The 25,293-nt window shown below is 46.6% G+C and overlaps 2 protein-coding genes across 3 annotated transcripts in view; both read right to left on the bottom strand.

The window, feature by feature from the left end:
• YPEL2 (yippee like 2) overlaps positions 1–10,713 on the bottom strand; it is a 30,123-nt gene extending 19,410 nt beyond the window's left edge. The window contains exons 1-3 of one of the 2 annotated variants that reach the window (XM_015880937.2): positions 10,606–10,690; positions 3,117–3,305; positions 293–605 (exon numbers count right to left, since the gene is read on the bottom strand). In XM_015880937.2, coding sequence (XP_015736423.1) covers positions 293–409 — 117 coding nt within the window. In that variant the 5' untranslated portion in view covers positions 410–605; positions 3,117–3,305; positions 10,606–10,690. Of the gene's footprint in view, positions 1–292; positions 606–3,116; positions 3,306–10,605 lie in introns of both variants that reach the window. The other variant, XM_015880936.2, reaches the window with a different exon arrangement.
• Positions 10,714–11,860: 1,147 nt separating this feature from the next.
• Positions 11,861–25,277, bottom strand: GDPD1 (glycerophosphodiester phosphodiesterase domain containing 1). The gene is made up of 10 exons (XM_015880620.2): positions 25,037–25,277; positions 21,697–21,739; positions 19,476–19,611; positions 18,960–19,005; positions 18,181–18,299; positions 17,660–17,749; positions 16,988–17,121; positions 16,227–16,286; positions 15,383–15,434; positions 11,861–14,967 (listed from the first exon to the last, which is right to left on the bottom strand). The coding sequence occupies exons 1-10, from the start codon at positions 25,170–25,172 to the stop codon at positions 14,845–14,847; spliced, it is 939 nt and encodes a 312-aa protein (XP_015736106.1). The 5' UTR covers positions 25,173–25,277; the 3' UTR covers positions 11,861–14,844.
• Between the last annotated feature and the right edge of the window lie 16 nt (positions 25,278–25,293).

The raw sequence follows: 25,293 nt of genomic DNA, 5'->3' as shown, positions 1-25,293 counted from the left end.
TTAATGCAGTTTTACAGCTGGAAATGAGGGAGAAGCCAATATCATGGGAACAAACAGACCCTCCCCCCCCCAGGAAGCACTCTAAGGACTCCCAGTTTGGAAACCCATCCCCTGCAGCTATTTTCCAAGTGACTTAAAACAAAAACAGCAGCTCATATACAGATCCTGTAGCCTAAAAGCCCATCTTCTGAGCAGAAACCATTAGTACTGGTGAAGGCCAGGCACATGTACAGAGACTGATCTGCAGCATGAGCAAATGGACTGCACCCACAGGGTGAGGTCACGTACGTACCTTGGAAATGAGTTCATCATGGTTAGCAAGATGAGCCCTGCAGTGAATGCAGCTGTAGGTCCTGTGGCATGAAGGCAGATATGCCTGGAAAGTCTTGGACCTTGTCATCTTCACCATTGGAGCCACCGAGCGCTGCGTGAACTCCGGGGTAGCCCAGGAGGCACTGCCGCAGGACGGGTCACACGGGAAACACCGGAAGACACAGGTAAAGGCCGTGGTTTGGCAGGGGATGGGTGTGGGGCAGGCTCCACACGCTGGTGACAGCTTCAGAGGAAGAGATTCAGGTCTAGGGAACGGAGGACTTCACATAAACCTGTGTTTAAAACAGAGCAGAGATGGAACACTGAGCACAGGTGTTGTAATGTGAGCTATGGTGGTCTCCTGGCCAAGAGTCTGATGGCAAGCATGGAGGAGTGAGCTGCCAGGGACAAGTGTGCTGTCTGTGGGTCAGACCAACACACATTCATGCCTGCTGGCTGCCTGCCCTCATATCTTCCCACTGCTGCTATCTACCATCTTCCTATCACTCAAGCACTCACAGTCTCTATTCATCCTTCCAACACTTAATGGATTAGGAAAGAATTACAGGAATAGGAAGGTGCTAAAAAGCTCATTTTCATCAAGTCTTGTCTCCCAGACGCCCCAGGGAACAGCACACATCCAGGCTCAGCAATGCAGCACAGCCCAGGGAGCAGCCAGGCTCCAGCAGATCCTGAGAAAGCTGGGCCTGGTGCTGTGCAACACAGCTCTCTGGGCTGCAGGAAGGCTGGGAGCAGAGCTTGGGCTTCCTCTGCCACCAGCAAGTGCACGACTCACCAAACCAGTTCTGCTCTCCCATCTGCTCCAGCTTCCACATGGGAAATGGAGGATTACTTCATTGTGCTCATCTTTACTGTGAGCTCTGAAGGCAGGAGTTACTCCACCAACTGCACTCTAGTGGTTTTTCCCCCCTATCAGAACATCCGACAGCAGCCAAAGAGAGGAGCAGCCTCCAAGACTACCCCAATAACAGGGGACACAGCTACAAATCCTATTCAGGATGCAAACACCCATTTACTATCCACCATTATCCAACAGAATCTTCTGGGCAGCTCAAGCCTGGGTCATTTTGATGGCAGAAATCAGTTTTTCAGATCCTGCACCCACAAACCTTACCAGGTAACAAACACCTCCTTGGAGGATGAAGGCAGCAGCAGAAGTGAAGCATCTCCCCTCCCTGCCCAGTACATGGTGTGCATGCATGCTCCAGAAACCAACCATGGGCTCTGGCTGCTCCTTCCCTGAGGATTTTCCCTTCCATACAATATGTGATTGTGTTCACTTCCTGAGTCTGCACTTTGTGTGTCAAATACTGCAACAACTCCCTCACTTAAAATAAATGAAAAACCCAAAAGAACCCCATCACCTAAACCTGACCTGCAACGGAAATTTCTGAAGGGAACAAAACAGAAAAGCAGAAAAGCTTAAAGCTGGTCTCTAAGCCAGCGTGTGTAACTGCCCTGAAGTGTATCTGATTATCTTCCAGGTTACAGTAAAGCCAGCTGAGGTCCCTACAGCACCAGAAGAAATCCCTGGAGCCTGCATGCTGAGCTGGCTGTGCTGCAGCCCACCAGGACGGGCAGCCCCAGGCACAGCCCCAACAAAGCACCAAGCTCAGGGTTCACAGCACTGCAGGGCTCAGACAATTTTAAGCAAATGTATGTCTCTGTTTGCTAAAGGGGAAACTGCTCCATCAGAGTGAGATGGAAACAAAAATGTTTATTGGGGAATTGAAGGCAGGATCCAAGAGAATTGCAGCAGGACGTGGCCCTGCAGAACTCCTGCCTACTTACAAAGCAGCACATCAGACTGAAAGAGCAGTAAGAAGGGCTGTGAATCCATTACTGCTGCCTGCTGGAAAGCTTCATGCATGAGCACTGTCAGACACATATGCAACAACAAAAAAATCCACCCAAAACTCATCACCTTGATACCAAAGCACCATTTATGGAAAGCTCTGTCTCTTAACACTTCTGTTCCTAAATCTTCTTGTCATTGCTGAAAAGGAAGATTCAAGGCATCCAAGACTTATGCTTCTGAAGGCATTAGTCTCCAGACCTACTGTAGGCTGGGCAGCCCTGCAGAACCTGCCTTGTGTACACAGCTTCCCAGCACAGTACTGCAAGCATTACACTGGGGAGCTGCCATAGACACACATAGCCAGCATTTAGCACAGCCCAACACTCACCACAGTATGGTCAACAGGAGGTAGGCATGGTAAGCCAACCTGATACTTGGTTTGTTGGTTTAGGCTTTATTTCCCCCCCCCCCAAAAAAAAATATTTTTTCCTGCTTTTCAGAAGGCAGCTCCTCCTCCACTCAAATAGGGAGAAAGATTCTTACTCATCCTGCAAATTGCTGATAAAGCCCATCTATCACCATCATAATAGTCAGCACTTACATGGCACTTTTCATCCTTAAAGCTCTTTGCAAACTCTAACTAATCAGATTAACCTTTTGCAATTAAAGTTATAGCTAGAGCTCTGGAAGGCCCATCCTGACACAGAAGGGCTCACTCCCCAGCTTGTCAGAAACAAAACCTGTCCCTGTTAAGGCAGAAAGGCTCTGTCAGGGGTGGAATTGACCATCCTGTGCCCTGTTTGGTGCACAGCTGCATCTCTGGACCTAAGCAGACCAGAACGGGGGCCAAAAATGACCAGATTCCAAGGCAAAGCGGTGACAGAAAGCAACAGCTTGCAGCAGACAGACCAGCTGAGGAACAAGCAAGATTTCACCTGACTTCTGAATGAGCAAACAGACTGACAAAACCCACGTTTACACTGACCTCATCAAACAGTGTGATCTCTCTCTTTCCTCCCTCTTCTACACGATGAGCAGGTAAACACACCAGCCAGCAGCTCTACTACTCCTCTCCCAGGTTACTGTGCCAAACATTTCTTTTCCCCATCAGCTGCCCACCACTGTAACAACTCAGTGCTGCAGCACTACAGTCTGAAAGCACTCCACAGGAACCCTGCAAGCCAAATGGAGACACAAACAATGCCCAGCCAGAATAACGTCAGAGGAATGTCTTATTTGTTGTTTGCTGACCTAAGCATCAGTGCTCTGGAACAATGAGTAGAACAGGAAAAACTACAGCTATATGGTATCATAGAGAAACCAACAGCACAGACACAACCTGCTGCATGCTCCTTTCTGCACAAATATTTCACGAGAATTTGTTCATTTGACCTCATAACATCTTTAATGTCAGCAAAAACACGCCTATCAGAAGGAGACAGATTGAAGTGAGAAGGTATCTGGGGACAGATTGAGATGAATTGTGATTCTTGTTCTCAGTGCTGTGCTGAGAAGGCAAAACAAAAGGGTGGCTTCGCTAAAGGCAGAGGAGAAAACAGATCTGGGAAGTAAAGCCTTGATGAGAAACCTGGCTGAGATGCTAAGTAAGAAACCACCTTGAAGAAAAACAACTAAAAACTCGAGAAGAACTCCATACATCATACAAGCATTGCCTTTAAAAAGAATAATAATAATAAAGCTTTGATGACTTAATTATTGTGCCCATTACCATTAGAGAGATGAGAATCTGCATTCTGCATAATCCAATATTTCTCTTTTATAGTTCAAGAGGAATCTCATTTTGGAATGTATGCAACCAAGTCAGTGGAACAGAAATTTGTATGTATTAATTAACCTGCAAGCAGTCAGAAAACTGAGACAAAAGGAACGAATTCTAAGGAAGAGCTTATCTGCATCATCATCTACTGTGGCAAACAGTGAGGATCAGCCACAGCAGCACTGGAGAGCACTGCGCATGTCACAGCCGCCCTGCCTAGTCCTGCAAAGTCAGATATCAACCCATGAAGAAAAAACCCCATGACATGTTGCTATTCAGCCAGCTTTCAGCTCAGCACTCACCCTTCATCTGCCTAGCAGCCACTTCTCATATTAAGCTGCTCAGTAATTCAGGAAACACGAAAAAGGAGAAAGGCGAAGGCTGTGCCAAATGCTGGCTACGTGAGGTTACTGTTGGTACAAGCCCATATGCCACAGCAGCAGAGAACAAAGGCTGTTATACAGCCTCGTTTTGCATGAAACCCATGTGCAGTGCAGCCCAGAGGCAAGTGTTCCTGCTCACTCCGAGAGGACAAACAGCAGGTCTGTTGGGTTTGAGGGTTTGTATTACAGATTATTTGCTTTTTAAGACTTTAGCTGGTAAAATGCTTAGCAGAACACAGCAAATGCCACAGAAAGCTGCCTGGAGCTGTGCTGAAAAAGCCCATCTGTCTGGAAACCCAACCTTCCTCCTTTGGTGTCTCTTCTCATTAACATAGGAAGAACTAGAGATGTACTTATGCTGAGTGTAATTAGAGCACGGGGGAATCAGACTAGGGAGTTCTTTGTTTCCACGAGGTCACCAACCTTAGCAGCCAACACTGCTCCAGGTTCTTAGCACGGTTTTAATAAAAGGCTTGAGGCAAGCACATGTACTTATCAGTGCTTTCTTCACGTGGAAACTACCTGCACAGTGCTTAATGCATTGCAGCTTGAGAGAGGCTGGTCTCTAACACAACACACTAAGAGGGCAGGCTGTGTTTTCCCATTCCCTACAGGATCAGTGTCAGAAGTGCAGATGCTGAAGCTCCAGGGAGCTGGCAGAGCTGGGAATGTTTGTACTCAGATGATGCAGTTCTGCAGTGAGGATCCTGAGAACCACAGCATCAGCTTTGGAAAGTTGAAGCCAGATGTGAAGATAGCAAGAGATGATATATGTAGTCAAAGGCCCTGAAAGAAAGGGTGACCATCTTGACATTAAGCTTGGGACATGATAGAAAAACAATAAAATATGCTTAAATAAAATATGGGGGTAACACTCCCCTACTTCTTCAGCATCTGAAATGCACCGATTTCAAACACTTGGTAAGAACTACCAGCATTGCTGCCATGGTCAATAGAAATCATTACTGATACATTAAAGTGTCCTTTCCTAATGCCTGTGTTCTTCCAGCTCATTCTCCAACCCCTGCAAGCCCACAGAGAAAGGAAATTAACAGTGAAACAGCAGACCACATTCACCTTTACTTTGTCCAGATTCAAGCATAGAACTGCTCTACAGAACAGCACAGAGGTTTCTCCCTTAGATCACCTTCAATGGAAAATATACCTCATTCCTGTTATTCCTCTGGACACATCCCCATGAGCCACTCATCTCAGAGGGCCCTGACTCCCTCACCCACAGTCTGCAGCCAGTCCTCACCCCAGGAAGCACTCTGTGACCCTGGGAAAAAGCATCTGCAGAGGTGGATGGAAATAAACCACACTGACACCAAAAACACCGCAGACAACCGTCACGTAACCACTAGAGGGCATCGAGAGGAGATGCAGAAAGCAGCAATCCGGTGCTGCCTGGCCATCATGAATCAGGGATGAGCACATCAACCACGCTGCACCTGCCATGTTCCACACAGCTCGTCAGGAAAAGCCTCGGTTACAGCTCTGCTATCCGTGCTTGTATCGATCAAAGGAGCAAACAGGAAATCTTCACATCTCACTTAGGTTAACACTGCCCCCCCCCCAAAAAAAAAGCCTGTTAGTTTGGAGATTCAATCAAATTAGATGGGGGGGAGGGAAGGTATAAAAGAAGCCAACATCCAAAATAGTGCATTTTCAGGAGCCCAGATGCAATGGTGTCACTACGAGCAGCTCCAGAGGATGGCTGCATTCTCAGCAGAACCTGTTTTGTATTGAGCTACAGCCCATGACTGACTGGAAACAAAACAAACAGGTTAAAGTACCTCAGCAAGATGCTGTACAGACATGGCTGCAGATGAGCAGGAGAACTTGCTGGATTTATTGACAGGGCTGGACTCAGCCCATTCCGGCCCACCAAGCATCAGAATTGCTAACTCATCTCACTCTGCACAACAGGACAAAGCATCCTGATCAAAACAACCCGATCCAATGCATTATGGGCACCACAACGAAAGGCAAGGGAGAAAAATAAACCTGGAAGGAAAAAAAAACATCCAGAAAATGCTTCTCTCTACAATGTCATCAGTTCAAAAAGATGCAGGAAAGCCAGGACAGACACCATCTCACACAGCTGCCTTCAAAATTAGCCACCATTTCTGGGCCTGCCTCTCAAGGCTCAGCCTCTGCCAGGAGAATGACTGACACTCCTGCCTGAATTCTCATCCCACTTGCCTGCGAGTTGCCTGGCAGCAGCATCTTTGCAATGCAGAAGAGCCTGCGCTGCTGAGGACAGGCAGCTCATCAGGCATCAAAGCTGCTCGCTGCCCACCTGCGCCTGGCAGGTACCGTCATGGCTGAGCTCCACCATCAGTCACAACAGATGCCAGCATCGCTTTGCCAAGCTGGAGGAGGACATATAGATACAGGAAAGCAGCACGGCAGCCTGGACAGATTTGGAACAAGGCAGCGCTTCCTTTTGCTCCTACCAGCAAATCCCACTTGTGCCACAAATAAATAAAAGCTGCACGCTGAACCCGTTTAAAACACAAACAACTCCCTATTTCCTCCTTTATATTTCAAGAGAAGTCATGCCAGCATCCCACACTGAGGGATGGATGTCCTGCCTCCAGACTGGCCAGGTACATCCAATGCAGCAGGGCAAGGGAGCAGCCTCAGCTCATGCACACAGCAAGATGCAGCTCTCAACCCACAGCCATATTCCTGCTGAAGAAAGCTGTGTGTTCAACACGATGGTGCACATGGAGAATATTATGCTCTGCCAGAGTTATGCATATATCTATGAACATATATAAACCCTACAAAACAGAAGGCCCTGTTGCTTTGGGCTTGCACTGCCCATTAGTGTGTGCTATGGGAGAGTCAATGACTTTTTAACCAGACCTTTTTTTCCTAACTAATGCAAAGAATAACAACCCAAATTCTGACCAGCCTCCTTCAGAAACACCTCCTTCTATGCAGCAGCCACATTAACAAGGTATATATTTTATTCCCATGGCAGCTCAGCCATCTTTCTTCTAGCTCACATTTCCATTGGCAGCACAAAGCACCTACGGCAAGGGAGAAAATTCAAGTGAAGGCTTACAGCTCCAATCTTCACATATGACAAATACTTTATAACCAAACTGAGTTTAAATGGTCAAGTCAGCTGTTACCCTACCAGCCTGTGGTTCAATTCCTCCTGGATATCCTCACCAGCCTGTGCAGTGCTGCCAAGGTATGTGAGCTGACTCGCCTCCCCATAGTTCTGTGCCCACAGACAAATGCTTCTGCTGGGAGTTCCTGGGATTCTCATTAAATCTTTTCCTTAGTTAATAATTAACTCTTTTTGTGTGTGTGTATGTGAGGCTGGACAATCCGTTTTTAATACCACATAGCTTGAGCCATCCTCTACTAATATTTCATCAGTGAAACTTCAATCTGGCAGCGTTCTGAGGCTGAGCTGTGCAATCCCCAGGTCACACCACTCTACATTTTTCTCCTCATAACGAAGTCGCTGCCAATGTGAAACAGGAGAAGTGACAGCGCAGCCCTGACATGGCTCTGCCTTTCCCCTCAGAGGATCAAAACCTCTGAAGGGCAAACTCAAAGCATCCTCAGCTTTTCCAACATTGAATAGCCTTAGCAAGACCTGGGGAGGTCAGTTCTGCACAAATGCAACCACAGCCAGTTGAAAAGGTACGTATTTTTGTGAGTCAGCAGAACATCCCTCCTTCTAATACGCTGTAACAATGCTGGAACAGGCGTGGAGAAGCCACGTCCAGGCAGACATGTAAGCAGGCCCAAGGACCGGAAGGCAGCACACACAGGTCGCACTCCCACCACTGCCAGTGACTCACATCGCCTGACACTGCCATTCATTAAAGCAAGAGTGAAGTAGGGATAATAGCTATTTACTAAAAACAGAGGAGCGTGATTAGCTTTAATTAGCACTGTCAAGTGACTTGAGATTGTCAGGTACAAGATGTGGGAGAGCTAAGTCTTATTAATTACGTTACTTCCTGCAGCCTTAAGTGGCTTGGCCAGTCCAGCCACACTTCCGATGCGACGTCCTGCCCCGGTGAGGGTGCTCAGACAGGTCTGGCACAACCAGAACAAGGCAGCAACCAGCTCACACACTGCAGGGCCGCTGCATGGGCAGCATTTTCTCCTCCCATCAGAAGCCAAGCTACAGAAAGGCTTTGTTTCTGTAAGAAGTAGTCCAGGTGCTCAGTTGGCATCGCACCACCAGCTGATGTGCTGATCTTCAGATAAAAACGTGTTCTAAGGAAATGAAAAGTCCTCAAGTGAGAGTAGTCAGGTCTCTTCTGTGGACCTGCCTTGGCTTCAGGAAGGAAAAGAAAACATGTCCCTTGCCTTTTGTTGCTGTCATTAGATCTAGAAGACAAGACCTCAGCGTTAACAAGCACAGAAAAGAGGGAGCAAACCAAAGGACTGGCTTACAGAACAGAAAGGAAGCCGTATGTTTTGCAGCGGTTTCAAAGTGATAAACACATTCTGCTTTGCAATTCTGCCTCGCACCTCAACAATCAGCTTCAAAGCAGCTAACAAATAACTCTCAATAACTCAATTTTTCCACTTAAAGCTCCACGTTGCGATCACTCATGAATTCCACTCTGTTTAATTTCAAGCTAACAAAGCTCCTCCAGCTCAGCTCACAACCAGAGCACAGTGAAGGCCTGGTTTTATTGACTTTTCTTCAAGAGCCTTTTACACACATGGCAAAAGGTAAAACCATGATGCAAGAACAATAAACAAATGTTTTTCCACTCCTCCGTAATCCTCGTAATGCTTGTATAGCATCACACCAGATCGAGGAGCTCCCACTTTCTAAAAAGCTACACCAGAGTGACCAGTTTCTTAATTAAATCCTCTCCCAGCAGCAGGTATTCATTCATCCACGAGCCTTTGAGGGAATGTGGAACTACAGGTAGCAACGCTGCCTTCTGCAGAGCAGCCCTGACTCAACTGCCCACACCAAGCAGCAAGGAAATCACTTAGTCAAGATCTGTGATCCAGAGGACACAAGGGAGATCAGTGACCAGCAGCTTTGCCAGCTGTTCCAACACTGGCATCATGAAAGAGAACCTGCAAGAAAAGTTAAATAATAATAATAATAAAGAAGTGCTGGACATCATCACTATTCCCAGTGTAATCTGAAGGTACCAAGGGTTCACTTTTAAATATTTGGGTTTTTTCTTCCACCCCCCCAATAGGAGAAATGAACATCCTTTCAATTCCCCATTCAAGCACTGTCATTACACAGCAAACAGGGTTTAAAGGAAACCAGAGGCGTGGATCCCATCACAGTGAAGGCTTAAACAAAATACACAGGGGTGCTCTGCAAGCATGAAGTCACCAAACACATCCTATCCAGAATCCCCTCATGCACCGTAAGTGCAGCTCTCAGCATCTGCTCTTTTCCAACCTCCTAACTCAGCAAAGCTACCCAGCCTAAGCTTTAAGTAACTGTAACCGCATTAGCATTAAATCCTTATTGGGAGCACAGCACTGGGAGGCACTGCGTGAGGCCAGGCACAGCTCCCAGCCCCGAGCACACAGAGGGAGCAGAGGTGACGGAGCAGCGAGGTCAGATTCAGCTGTAGGGACAGAGGGCAAAACTTCTTTTCCTTTTTAGGTTGGATGTCAGGGGGAAGTTCTTCACTAGGAGAGTGGTGAGGCCCTGGAACAGGCTGCCCAGGGAGGTTGTGGATGCCCCGTCCTTGGAGGTGTTCAAGGCCAGGTTGGACGGGGCCCTGGGCAACCTGATCTAGTAAAGGTGTATGTTTGGTGGCCCTGCCAGGCAGGGGGTTGGAACTACATGATCCTTGAGGTCCCTTCCAACCCGGGTCATTCTGTGATTTTCCTACACCTGCAACTGCACTTGAAACTGAAAAAATAAAATAAAATCAAGTAGAATAGAAGACAACGATAACAAAACACTGATTCCAGATTCAACACCACAACCTTCAAACCCGGTGCTTCCTCCTGCCATCCCCTAATGGTGCATCCGGACCGAACCCAACACCAGCACACAAAGGACCGGCCCTTCACCCCACACCCTGCGGGCTCCTCGCTCACACCCTGGGATCCCCCACATCCCCAGCTCATCACACGGGCCCTACAGGCCGCACAGCCCAGCCGTGCTGCAGCGCCGCGCTCCCACCCCCACAGCCGTTCTCCCCCGTTCCCACCCGCCCCTCATCCCCCCCTGCAGGAAGCGGCTGGTTGTGGCGCAGCTCTCGGTCCCTCGCCCTCCATCCCCGCTCCCATCCCCGTCCCCGTCCCCGTCCCCGTCCCCGTCCCCGTCCCCCCTCACTCACTCTCCGCGTTGCGGCCCCTCGTAACGCGTCGCTCGGTCGCGGCCCACCCGCCGCACGCAGCCCCGCAGCGCACTCCCCCTCCCACCGGCGTCCTCACCTTATAAGAGCGCCCGCCCTCCCCGACGGCTGCGAGCGGCACCTCCGCTGACCAATCACCTCTCGCTGGCACATAGCAACAACCAGTTGATTGGTTAGAGCCGGCCGCAGCCCATTTTTAATTCACCAATCAGAGCGCGGGGCAGAGGGGCGCTCCCGCCCCCCCCCAACCCGCCGCCGTCGGGCTCGCGCAGGCAGCAGCTGGGAGGCGGCAGCCAATAGGAGCGCGAGGCGGCAGCCAATCAGAGCCGAGCTGTGGGTGCAGCGTGAGGGGGAATAACAAACAGCGCCGCGGGCTCTTAAAGGGGCAGGCACCTGCAGCAAGGCGGTATGTAATAGCGGTATATAATAGCGATATAGAATAGCGATATATAAATCGAGCTGTTGGGTGATAAACGTGGGAAAGGCCCATTACCCAGGGGGTTCTCAGCCGTAGGATTGTTAACCAGGTGCAGCTGGTCAAAGAAAGACGCTTTAATTTATCAGCAAATAAATGTTTTCCCCCACTCGCAGCACAACACACAGCGCTGCTCCAGCCATATCCAGCTGCCCGGCCCCGCTGGGTTCCCGCAGGGCTGCGGCGCCCCCTGGCGGCCACCAGTGGTACTGCAGGTGCGGGAGGAACACGAAGGGCAGCGCGGAGCCGCCTCCCATCGGCCTGCCTGAATTCTTTCCAGGTTACTAAACGCTGTTGCTTACAAAGAGCCTGCTTCACCTCTTAGCTAATACACAGCCTCCAGGCTCTGACCTTAATACCCAGCACTAAACGTAAATCAATGGCAGCCCAGCAGGAAAGCTGCAGTCGTACTTGGAGGAAACATTGGAGGGGCAGAGGAAGCATTCATAAATCAAATAGGAACTGATGTAAGTTTATTACTGAAGGCTTTGCACACAGAAGGCAGGTCTACCTCCTCGGCAGGTTCTGTTTAGCTATACGTGGTGGCAGATGCTATGGTTACTATGGGAAAACCAAGGGTCAAATGGCAGATGTTATGTTTACTATGGGAAAACCAACATAAGGGCCAAAACCTCCCAAGCAGTTCAGTGTATATCAAAAGACCTTTTCTGAGCATCCATCCAAAGGTCACCATTGAGATTTGGAAGTTGACTGCAGTCAAAGCACAGTATTGGAATAGAAATCACAATTCAGACAAAGAGATCACAAGGAAGTAGCATTTAGTTGTAGATCTTTAGTGAGCAAAGATATCTGAATGTGCCACATTTCAAGAGCATCAATCTGTCCTTATAAGAAATAAAAATCACAGGTTTTCAGCTAGTGAGGTCCAAAACTGTTTCTGCAGATTAAAAGTGCATGGAATACAAGCATCATCCTTCATACATAAAGTATTTAGCAAAAGATTGAGAACACGGTATGTATTAAACAATACTTAGAGTTAAAATCACCCAAAGGGAAAATAAGAAACCTCTCTTGGGAGGCAGAGATGAACTGAGCATCCTTCTGGACGGCTGAGCAACACCTCAACGAGTGGTTTTCTGTCCAAGTGGTTGTGAAATCCCACAGCACGTTATGGAACATTCAAATAAAGCAATTCAGAACAAAGATCCTACAAAGATCCCTCAGTTCCATGTCATTTTGTTACACGCAGTTATTGGGGCCTATTGTGAACTGGTGCTCAGATTCATGGCTTCTTCCAATCAACTCTGTCTGTATCAAGAGATCGAACTTCAGCTCCTTTACTGTGGTCCAAATAAGTGATCAAACAAATTCAGCAGGTCTTTTTTTCAGCACTGAGCCCCTCCTTCCTATGTATCTTCTTTAAACTTCAGGTATTAAGTAGCAGATCTGTCACTAAGAGAGCTTGTGTATGAACAGCACAGTCAAAAGCTACAGCAGATGTAGGAAGAGCAGCAGTTGAAGTATGTGTTGAGCATCTTTGAAGGCACAAGTTCCCAACAGCACTTCTACAGCAAAACAGGTAGCTTATAGTGTGAAAATAAAGTCCATTTCAACAGCAGTGTTTTGTCAGTCAATGGGGAATAAAGCAAAACAGTTTGCTTATGCAGCAATGGGGAAAACTTAAGGGGAAAGAAATGATGTAAACCAAATTCAAACAGGGAGGGTAGAAGTTTTTCATTTGCCTATTGAGATCCACATGAAGCCTATTCTGAAAGTATTCTATGAATATTAGAAAACAGGGAGAAATATGATTAGATTGATTATTAGCAGTTACCAGCATAACTAGTCTGAAGTGGAAACAAGCACAGCACATGATAAATCATGTAATCCTTATTCCTATGAGCAGGTAGGAAGTTACATTTTCCTCTCAGCCATTCAATATACAACAAGCCTGATTAAATCAAAAGGAAATTGAATCTACAGCCATCTTAAGTAGGCAGACATTGAGAAAGACACCATTAACTCACTTGCCACCACTGTCACACATTCAATTATACTGTAAATGCAGTTATGTCTTCTACCTCATCCATAAGAACTCCTTGGAAAGGAACTTCCCTTTTCTTAAATGGACATTGCACAAATGTGACTGTGCACAACACAAACGAATGTTATCCATTCAGGTGGCATAATGAAATAGCAAAGATGCTCCATGACTACAGGTACAGGTGAAACAGGAGCCCTTCCAAGTCTGAGAGTGGAAGGGAATAAATTCATTACTTTACAAACTTTTAGAACAATGAGTTTATCTTGCAGTGAATCTCTCTCTTGTTCTGGCTACTGCATTGATTGTTAAATGAGATCATTTAGACCCGTAAGGAATTAGATACCATCATCACTACACGACAGCTGTGTTCCAGCAGTACCATCTGATGACTGGGCTCTATGCATATCATGGTGAATAATTAAGCTAAAACTGTCAAATTCTTTCTGAAAAACCCTAACATGAAAAAACCAAAATGCAGAGGCATCACAGGCTGACAGCATCTGTTCAGAGGGGCAGAACAGCACTCAGCTTCTATAAATACATTTCTATCCTTCCCCATTCCATGACACTTGGGGATTCCTGGCTTTTGCTGGTAAGATGACTTCTGAGTCCATGCCAGTGAACTTCATCAATATTGAATGTGGAGAAAAAAGAGACTAAAACTTACAGACATCCTAGACTGATACCTGCTTCTTTTACAGGCACATAAACATGTCTGCTTTGGGTGAATTCATTTACAACAAACCTTTTACACCATTCCTAAAACTCCTGACCAAATGTAAAGTCTTTGGTCCCTCATTTAAAAAACAGCTTCCCATTATCCGAGCCAAGAGGTGTCAGAACTATGAAAGTGCAAAAGGCTCCTAAAGCATCGGTTTCCTTTGTGAAAAGAGCATTTCAAAGGAAGTGTAATCTATACCGAGTGCAACCTTCCTCTCTGGGAAGCTCACTGCCAGGCCATGGCAGCCTGATGGGCAGCTCAGAACCTGGGGCAAACCAAGATCCTTGCAGAAGAACAAAGCAAACTCAGCAGCAAGAATAAACGCTGTGTCTGGACCTTGACCACTGAGTCACCGTATTACCATCACATCAAAAAGAAGTCTAAATACAGCTGGAAGTGGAGCTCAACATTCTTATCGGTAAGAATAATTGAGTAAACCTACACTGACCAAGTGGGTTCATTTTGGTTTGGGGACAAAAAAACAGAAGGAAAGTAAAAAGTGACTGCTTTTACTACACTTTGCAGGCTGAACTGCCTGGCCGTCCACAGGTTCTGCTTTCTATTTCTCCTGTGCGTTGCTTCTCTTTCTCACCCTACAAGTTATCTGAAAAGTAAAAGCCACACGAGCAATACGTAACGTACACAAAGGGTACACTTTCAGAAACCCTTCAGTTTCTGCACACTACAATATAATTGGAGTCATCGACGTGCCTTGACATCTGCCTAGGAACACTTGTGACTGGTCAAACAATACTTATTATCTACAGGTATCCTATCCAGCAACTTTCTTCTTAGTCATGACTATTAGTGAAGTGCACCTTTGCTACATGATCTATTTACAAACGTAAACTATGTAATTAAAGTCCTAAAATAAATAGACAGCCTTTACATTAGGTAGTGACCTGACAAGGTCAAGGATCACCTTCCAAACAACATGATTTGTGTACGTTGCTCAACGTATTTTTTGATTAAATGTCTTGGCTCCATCTGTTCTGCAAAGTCTTCCTTGTTTTCCTGTATTTACACGGGGTAGTTGTGTAAAAACTCCTTGAGCTTTGTTGGATAGTCTGTCATGACTCCGGTTGCTCCCAGATCAAACGCTCTCTTGTATTCTTGTTCTTCATTCAGTACCCAAATATATACCTGCAATACGGGAGGATACATTATAGCAGGAAATACTCAAATAAAGAGTAGCGGCTGCTGACCTGGATTGTTTCATATGTGACAGAGATGATGCCACATGTATTAAAAGCATTACACTGTGATGCCAAAACACTCGAATGTATCCTTCTTCAAAGGCAAACAGGGCATGGAAAGGCATTTTCTGGCTGAATTCAACTCTGGTATTACCTGAATCCTCAGGCATCTCCAAAACTCAATAAGAGCCCCAATATAATGAAGATTTGCTTCGGGTTTATGTAGATCTACAAAGGATTTGAACTGAAATAACCCTCACAGAAAAGGACAGAGAATACAAACCCATCTTAAGGCCATTTCTACCTTGTTCAGATTCTCCCCAGACCTAAAGCAGATTTCCTATAGCTTTGCCACACTGTACCTGAATGCCCCGAGCAGTGAGGTGGTCAAAAAGTGCTTTCCTCATTAGGAGTCTGCAGAACAGAGAAAGACATTTGTTCAAGAACAAGGAGCATAGATGGGATTTTTAACACCAATTAAATGTTCTGTAACACAATTTCCATAGAGCATTTAGATTCAATGGTTTTCACAAGAAAGGGATTAAAAACTCAACTGCAGAAAGCTTGAGCAACTCGAGCCCGCCTAACATTTCCAGCCTGAATTAATAATGGGCATTTGTATCAGTGTTCTGAAGATCAAATCCTCCTTCTTTGTACAGATACACTCCTGTATGATGGCCAATACCCCAATCCCTTCAGCTTCAGATGAGATTTGCGTTCTTTACATCAGAAGATGAGGGAACTCTACTGATTTGCTACTTAATAAAGCAAACAGATGGCAAACCCAGAAGCAGCAGCACTCACTGCATCTTCTGCAAGTGTCCAAGCTCCTTTCTGAAGCACAAATAGCCTTAAAATGCAACACACTGTGTGAGCCAAACAGCATCTCCTGTGACAACACCAGGAAGCAGTCACAGCCTTGTGAAACACATCAGAGCTGTTCATCTGCCTGCATGGCAAACAACTGAACCCACACTCAAGTATTTAAGTCACACTGGAGTACTCTGCACTGTTCCTGTATCTCAGTGTGTTTCTGTGTGTGTGCATGAAAAAAAATAAGTGTAGAGGAACAAAAATGCTGGAAGAATCTGAGAGAAATGACAACCCAACAAGCACCCGTCACAATCATTTGCTCTTTGCTGCTCAAGCCAAGTGTCAATACTGAAACTAAATATGATTAAACATTTAATAAGATTAAAATCTTACGTGTCAGCCAGCCAGATAATAAATTTCTGGCTTCTTGACATCTTTTCTGGTTCTTTCAGTCTGTTGAGGAAGAAGATAAAAAATTAGCAGAGCGCTGATTAAAGTATTGAGATGTTTCTGCAATAGAAGCATGATGAATTAGTCCTGCAGTTCCTCAGAGCAGTAATTTCCCTTTCACTTCAAGACAGGGACTTAGAACTGGGTTACAGAAGAGAAATGTGCCACACTTAACAGAGTGCAGAGGTGGGTGTTACATTTTCAGTACGGTATGAGAAACAGTGCATGGGAAATCTCAGATCTACCCCGGTACTGACTTCCCCTCAGCCTTAAACTAATTTGTTCTGTTTCCATATCTAAGATAGAAGAAGAAACATGCAAAAATCAGTTATTTGTCCAGCACTGCAACATACTGCTATCTCGATGGCACCAGCACCAGCTGCCTGAATGTGGTATAGCAGGAGATGCTATCAAACACTGATATGTATAAGTACCCCACAATAACAATAGCTTAACCCAGAGCTGGCAAGAGACACATTAAACATAGAGGACCACAAAATTTGCATGACTTTCACTTATGAATACTAAAAAGCAGCTTTCCTAACAGGAAATAAATGCTATTTGTTCTCTCCTGGGATAGACACTATAAAGATACTGAGCATCCTCTTTACAGTCACCCTTTCCACCTAAAGGACAGCTGCCATGATTGCCCACTTGTGTTAGAGCTATTCCAGCGTGGCACCCACCAACCAACTCCAACTCACTTGAGGATGATGGAAGGCATGGGGATTTCCAAGAATTCTTCCTTGAAAGGAATGAATGGCAGCAGCCCAGTGTAGAACAGGCCCAGAAGCAGAAGGACACGTTGCAAACAGAAGATGATGGGAATGTCAGCATTCTGCAGGACCAGGAATGAACAATTAATTACACCTCACTGTGGTTAAGATAACTTTATCAGTTTCCCTTTGGAATAAGCATAAATCCATTTACTTTGAAACTGTATAATTTCTTAGCACAAAAAGGAATAGCAGTTACAGCTGTAAAACAGCTTCATGCCAATATAAGTGAATGGCAACTAATATCAACACCCATTACTTTAATAAAAAGAAACATACAACAAGCAATCTTCTTAAGAATTGCTTTTGCACCAGATGAATGATGCACAACCCTGGCAATAGGAATTCCAGGCATAAAAATCACAAGATCCCATATATTATAAAACAATTCAGCTTTATTCCCTAAATGTTGTATTGCAGTAACTGCACTTGATTTATTCTAACACTTTTTATTGGGCTTACAATACTAACGGAAGATTTTAGATCACTACTGAAAGTCTGGCATGGCTCCATCAGCCTTGATTTACAGGGTGCTTTTTGTGCACGTCATCATACAGCAACAAGAGGACAAGAACAAAACTCAGATGGATCCACTCTTACCTCCTTCAGACACTTGGACACCACCTCGTAACTGACGTTCCCCCATACTGTCAAATGCTCTCGTTTATACTGACTAACCAGCTCTGAGACCTGCAATATAGAAGCCAAAAAGCAGAAATCCAACATGCTTTCCTTGATTATTACCCACAGAATAATTTAATTCTAATTTAAACTGCTACTTTTTTACTACATACGTCACCACAGGAACGATAGATCTTCTACATCCTCTCCCATTTTAAGATAATTACACTACTTTGCACTCAGGATGAAGAGAGAAGGACGTCATTGGAAGCAGAGCCAAATGATGTCCAGATAGACAACATCAGAGGCTCTCTCCTTGTCTGCTGACATGGTTGGATCTTGCACTACATCTCTGTGTTCCACATTATTTCACACATGGTGCAAGATCTAAGGATGCCAGCAGCCTGAAATCCATGTTCTAGGAAGACTTCAACTCCAAGAATCTATTTTGGAACATCAATGTCCTCACACACTGTTCAGCCTCACATCTTTACACGCACCTTCCTGATCAACACGTTGTTGTTCACTTTGATGTCGATGTTGACAGGAGTTTGTGGAAATGCCTCAAACACCTCCTTCAGGAGAGGGATGCGGTTATCTTTACCCTCAGAGTGACTTTCTGGGGAAACAAGAGAGTTGTTGCTGCTGCGGCCATTTATGACATACTGCAGGTATCAGCTGAGCTGTCAGAGCACTCATTATCTTAACAGTAAAAGCAACACACAGAAATAAGCATATTTTCCATATTAAATCAACCATCCAATGAAACACCAGCACCAACTTCAGCCACAGCTGTAAGTAATTGTGAAAAGCTCATTCCTACAAGGAAAATACATGAAGACAAATGTCTCAGTCATCATAAGTCACATAAGTTTGGTATTTAGGTCCAAACTGCAGGAGATTTAGTCATTATTTTTGCAACAGCAGGAGTGCAGGCATCATTAAAACCCAGAACGAGCCAACATGGGCTCAGCTGCCAATGCAGACTAAATGCAACCAGAGGAATCTTTCCTTCTAGGAAAACGCACCACAGAAGCACTCCTTGAGCAGAGGGGACAGATGGCCAAATCCCCCCAGTTTTAATGTCTGAAGCTGCTTGTGGGTCTACGTATCACCACACATCACCAAAATGGTTGTATCTGCTTTTTGCCTTCTCCTGTCCAGATCCCGATAGAAGCAAACACATGTTTCTCCACTCCCTTCACCAGTATACGACGTTGCCATATGGAAAATGAGTTACCAGGACTGCAAACTGAAGCAGCAAAGGATAAAAGCTCACCTTTCTGAAACGTGACATCCAACTTGCAGAGATACGGTGGAAGTTCCTTAAAGGGACAAAAAAAACCACCACTACTTAATGCAGGGATATATTCATGACTCTCCTTGAAAAACATATAGAAATTGTAACTCATAAGCCACGTAAACTGCCTTTAAAGACAAAATTAATCAATTCTATTTCTTGCCTAAACAGCAATTATGCATTTTGTTCCTTAACTCTGGAACTACGTGGCATCCTTGGAGCGCTGCTACCTGCTGCTGAATAAGGCAAAGTGTGTCCAGACACCCCTGAGAACTGAGAATTCCACTTATACTGGATGGAAAGGCAGCCCAGCAGAACAGTGCAGGTGGATTCCTCTTCCAGTTTGCCCATCAAGTAGCTGGTTATAGGAGAACTTGTAGGCTAAGCTTCCTCTCCATAGGCTCTGCATGCACACACAGCTTTCCTGCCCATCCCAACCATTCTACAAACACACTCCTAAGCATCACTGAGCACTAAAACGTTCCTCCAACTTACAGAGTATTTGAGGTCGGATATGTTGACATCAACTCCTGTCGATCTCTTCAGGTTCTCATCATGGGACACAACCACTTGCTCATCTTTGGTCAGGTGACAGTCCAGCTCCAGCATGTCCGTCCCTATGTTAACAGCACTAGAAGCAAAGAAGTCTGCCTTGAAGCACACATATACTTTGTACAGGTCCAGGCCTAACACATGTGTGTTATTCAGCTGAACTAAACTCAATGAAGGCACTTTGCATGCTTTATGATGCAACGAATCCTCACAACTGTACTGCCAAGCAAGGAACAAACAACTCTATTGCAGCAGAAAGCTGATGCAAGAATAAACGAAGCACTGTGAATCAGAGCTGGGATTTGGATTGGGAGCCTTGGCACTTTGTCTGTTGCAGCCTACCACCCAACATATAGAAATATCACTCTTTAATGGATCATTGGCTCTACCAATGTGAGATCTGTCTCACCACAGAGAAGGCTCCAGGTTCAGTAAAGCATGTTCTGATCCAAGCACAGAATTGAGGTTGTAAAGCACAACAGGATGGCAGAGCTCTTTGCTCATTGAAGTTCAACTGTTTTCATGCCATGGCACACGGCAAGGCCTAATAACGCACAATGGGCTTTATAAATGCTGAGTCGACCAGGAACTTCCATTGCTGTAAACACAGCGCTTAAAACTCTCTCTCTAAACCAAGCCTGATCATAAAACGAAATGGAAATGAAGCAAGATAAAAATATCTGGAGAGTTTACTTAGCAGCTTCCTGTCAGGACAACACTACCCTCCACGTCTGCAATAAGGACAGCTGTGTCAGTGAATGAACTGCTGGGATATCTTTTGTGCCGGGTACTTTAAGACACTGCAAATGTCTTCTTCAGCTTCACAACAATTACTCTGAAATCTCAAACCAGAAGCGTTCACAGCGTACAGTGGTAAAAAAGAGCCCAACAAGTCCACAAGGATGTTTTTAACCACTCTGGCACAAAGAGCTAATAGCTCTCCAGAATGCAGTGATGCTATTTGCAATTGGCAGCTGTGATCGGTTTAAAACTGATCTGGACCTCAGAGCATGTGTTACTCTATGAGCATAAAGTAATTAAAGTGGTCAGAACAGAAGCGGTGTTATTACACAGCACGATCTGAGTCCCAGGACAGCCCTTAACAGAGTTTACCTCTGAGAATTAAATGCAAATAAGCTGTGGCCTAACTTTTCTTTTTAAGAGCTCTGTCCATATTAAACCAATGCGATCCTACATCATGATTAAGTCATGGTTGAAAAAGGAGCACTTTCTGAAAGCGTCGTAGCAGAGTTGGAGAGAGGCAGGCAGGCAGCAGCCAAACACAGCTCTGCTCAGCTTCCATGGAGATAGAAAAGACTGCAGCACTTTCAATGGCACTGTTTGGATGGGGAAGCTGGCACGGCTCTGCCTGCAAGGCACAGTGCAGACTGCTGAGCCCACTCCACACAGTTAAACCCAAACAGCAGCCCCATAGGAACAAAGAGGAGCCCACATGATTTGGTTGCTGCTCTTTGGCAGCTGTGGTTTTCGATGTGCTGCTTTTCCAAGGGCTTTTGAGAATGCTGTTAGAATGCGCTGCTTCTTAATGCTCGGAGGCTTAAAGGGCTTTCCAGTACCAACTCGATTGCAAACCCGCAGATAAGAGGCTTTCACACATTGTGCAAAAGAATTATGTGTGAGCAGGGAGAAAACATAACTGAAGCCTTCCTTAATAGCTTTACAGATGGTATATTAAGTTCGTTAACATTAAGACTTCAGTCGCAGTCCTGGTGGGAGATGAATTCTTAACCTTCTGTACAGAGGAAGGAAATGAACGACATTAAACCACAGAGCATGGAGAGCAGCAGCCGAAACTCAGAGGACCTGAAGGGCAGCAGCACATGGTGTAGCACTGATCTGAGAAGGTAAAAAAGCATGTGGTGCTACTTACAAAAAGAGCTTCATAACGATAACCCAGTAGACATAACCTCCAACACATGTGGAAGCACCACTGTTTAATTTGCTGGAAGATGAAGCAATGAGACCCCAGATTTCCTCATGTGAAATGAGAGCAATGTTAAGCAACCCATGCAAGTTATCCATAGGAGATGACTTCAGGGCCGTAACCCAAAGTGGTGGAAGTCAGATCATCGGTGATTACTTCATTCATTAAAGACAATGAGGACATGACAGGTACAGACATACAGGTTCCATCTGTACTCACTGGTGAAAGGCTGCCATCGTGTTCTCCAGGTTCTCCCCAGCACCTATAAAAATAACAAGAACAGGTGGTGAAAGCCTTTTACTTCACCTCAATAGAGGAAAGAAATATGAAGTTATCAGATTAGAAACACATCTTGAGGAATGAGGATAAAGCCAGAGCTGACTGAGGGTCCATGTTGACACCTTGGATTTGCATACTTTGAATACACAAATGAGAGCATTTATTTGAGCAAACACAGTGCTCCTGAAACAGCTCCAACCTGCCAGCAAGGGGCAATGCTGCTGGCAAAGGGGGGTGGTCTCACACATGGGGAATGAAGCACATAAACTCCAGCAGAGAAAAGAAAGGGGAAGCAAATCCATCTCTCTCTCTGGCAGGAATAAACCCTGCAACTCATCATTCTTCACATAAAAGCCTTTGAAGCATCAGCACGGTGGGGTCTGTGCCTTCTCCCTGCCACACAAAGGTGCTACCTATGGAGAAGCAGAACTGCAGGAAGCTACAGAGAGCAACGAGGAAGGATATCTACACAAATCCCAACTACTCCGCAGTGAGGAAGGACAGGCTCTGTAAACAGCAATTACAGGAGCTGCAGAAGGCCCTGCCTATTTGCCAATGCACACTTACCTAAGGCTGTGTTTAGCCAGCAAAGCAATGCAATTCTATGTGCACACAACTAGCAATTCACAGCTGTTTCCATTGGGTTACCTGTGCTGGTAAGCTGACAGGGAGGCTTAACTGACAGAATCCAAATAACCAAACCTCTGTGGTTTAATATATGGTAAATCCACTGCAGCTTCTGCAGTTTGGCATTCAGGGATGTTTGACTTTAACATTAGGAAGAGGTTAAGTGGCAGAAGGGATAAAGGAGAGCATGAGAATCCCATCAGACACCACTGATAAGTGCCAAACAGACAGGAAAGCTCCGTACAGCACACAGATTATTAGTTATAAATTAACTACAATTAAAAAGTTTTAGATAAGTTATCAACTGTGAGAATACAGCCCTGCATCCTGAGCTGGGAGAGAGGGGAAGAAAACTGCAGCCAGAACATTATCTCAACATTTATGGGCAGAAATGTAGAGAAAGAAGAACTTCTGATGGCTCCTGGGACAAATAGTGTGTTGGGCAGGGAGGAGTGGGGAGTCAAAGCAGCTGGATGCAAAAAGCCTGAGTTGTGCTATGGGGAAGTGAGGAACAGCACTCAGATGTCAGCTGAAATGGGAGCTGCACATCAGCAAGATGGCTTTTGTAGGTTGCCCTCAGAAAAGGGAAGCAAGCTTTGCAAGCATCCCAGTGGGACACGAATGAGGCAAAGTCAGCCGCTGGCTCAAGAAAATGACCCTCACTAATGCTGGTTTCTTCAGTACAAGTGAGATGTGGAACTACCAGAGAAGGGCTGTGAAAGTTAAGCAGTGAGAAATCTGTGGTTGAGGGCACTGGGATCATTGCCTGGAGGAGAGAGGCCCAGGGCAGATCTTATCCCTAAGTACAAACACACCACGGGATGGAGGCTGAGCCAGCCCTGCCATGGGGCACCACTGAGATGCCACGAGGTAATGGGAACAGACTGAAACCCTGGGATGCACTTTAAGCATAATGAAAAAGAAACCCTCTTATTGGAAGAGTGATCAAACACTGGCACAGGTTGCCCAGAGAGCTATAGAGCCTCCATCCTTGGATGTACTCACAACTGGGCAGGGTCCTGACCAACCTGCTGAGGGTGGCCTTGCTCTGAGCACGGGGTTGGACACAGCGACCTGCAGCAGGTCCAACCCACAAATGCTAAAGGAAAGTACCTGATCACTAAGACATGTTCCAACGTCAGCCACTCTGCCATTGCACGGCATCTCCTGCAGGCTCACACACACACACACCTGTGTCAAACCACCTGGGTCGAACAACAGCTCTGCCATCAGGTCTGTGCAGCTGCTGCTGACAGAGGAATCCAGCACAGAGAATCAGGATCTTATTATTGACCCAGGCAATGTGCAATTTCAAGAGTAAAGAAATAACTCAGGGATGCACCCACAGAGGAACTATGAACTGAGATAAGAAGGCTCCTGTATGAAAGAGGAACCATAAACTGAGATAAGAGAGTCCTGCACAAAGAAAGGAGCCAAAGTGAAGCATGCAAAGCCTCACCTTGGGGAGGAAAAAGTCAAACGAGTGTTACCTGGAGCTCTGCAGTCAATTGGAGCAATGCACTAAGAAACCTGACACTGCACGTGAAGCTGCAGCAGGATGAGTTGCAGAGTCGCACAGGAATCCATCCCAGGGTAAACACTGCAGGGTATGAAATGTCAGCGATCCTCAGCCCTGCAGCAGGCAATGAGCAACGCACCCAGACGGCACCCAGGGCTGTGTTTGCACCCAGGTGAGCTCCTGCTGCTCACACAGACACTGGGCAGCTCCCAGAGCCGGACTTTGTCTCCATGTGCCAACACTCCCTTTAGGGAAAGCTCTCCTGCCCTTCTCATGGCTCTCAGTGCCCCCCCAGGGGCTCAGGGCTGTGTCTGAGCTGAGGCTGCAGCACAAAAGCAGCTTAAGGAGGTCACAGCGAGTGGCTGCAAAGTCACCCACAAGTTTGTGATGGCTTCTCAATTAATGGATGGGTGGCAATCAAAATTACCCAGCAGGAAATAAGCAGCAGACACGCGCCGAGCAATGCTTGCTTTGTGCTATATTTAAGGTGATGAGTCCTAAAGAAGCTCAGCGCGTCCCATAAAACAAATGAAAGAAATCCAAGCAGGAAAAGCTTTCGGAGCCCTGCGTCGTGTGCTGTAATAACTCACAGTGTCGGGCACAGGAAAGGAGGAACGATGGGACTGCACTCAAACCCCACACAAAGCATCGAATTTAGGGCAAAACCCGAGCAGACAGCGGCTGGTGCTGCTACCCACGGAGCAAGGCTCGGCGCCGACCCCCAGCAGCACACAGCGGGACGGAACCTGCTCTGTAGGTTCCCCTTTGCAGAAGGGAGGAGGAAAAACAACCCCCAACCCCAAACTTCCCGAGTATTTCGGGGTCATTTAGAGGAGCGCTTTGATCACCGCGCTGAGGGCCGCTGAGGATGGAGCGATGCCCGCATCGCCGGAGCCGGGATCGGGGGAAACACGGCACGGAGAGCACGGAGCTGATGGCGGTGACACGGCTGCCCTGGGATTAATTCTGCTCTGAAATGAATTGGCGGTCAGCAGGTGGCACCTAAAATTAGGCGGGGGGAGGAGGGCTGAGAGCGGCGCGCAGCGGGCACGGCCCGGCCGGGATCCGCCCGGAGGGGCAGCGCTGAGATATAAGGGACCCCCCCCATAACCCCGCGCCCCCCGCCCCACTCACCGCCGCGGTGCGAGATGTGCCGGCAGCGGAACCGCTGCCGCTTGGGCCGGTGGAGCAGCCCCGGGCACTTGAGGAGCAGAGCCGAGGTGAGGACGTATCCTCCCAGCGTGGACAGCACGTAGAGCGTGGCCGACATCCTGCGATCCTCCGTCCGCCCGGTACAACCCGCCCCACCCCCGGCACAGCCCGGCTCAGCTCCCCGCGGGATCCGCTACCACTGCGGCCGCGCAGCCGCACCGCTCCCTCCGCCCCCGGGC

The sequence above is a fragment of the Coturnix japonica genome, chromosome 19 (genome assembly GCF_001577835.2).
Source record: "Coturnix japonica isolate 7356 chromosome 19, Coturnix japonica 2.1, whole genome shotgun sequence".
NCBI classification, from domain to species: domain Eukaryota; kingdom Metazoa; phylum Chordata; class Aves; order Galliformes; family Phasianidae; genus Coturnix; species Coturnix japonica.
The sequence above is the reverse complement of the archived record's forward strand: the minus strand, read 5'-3'. Positions and strand labels throughout refer to the sequence as shown.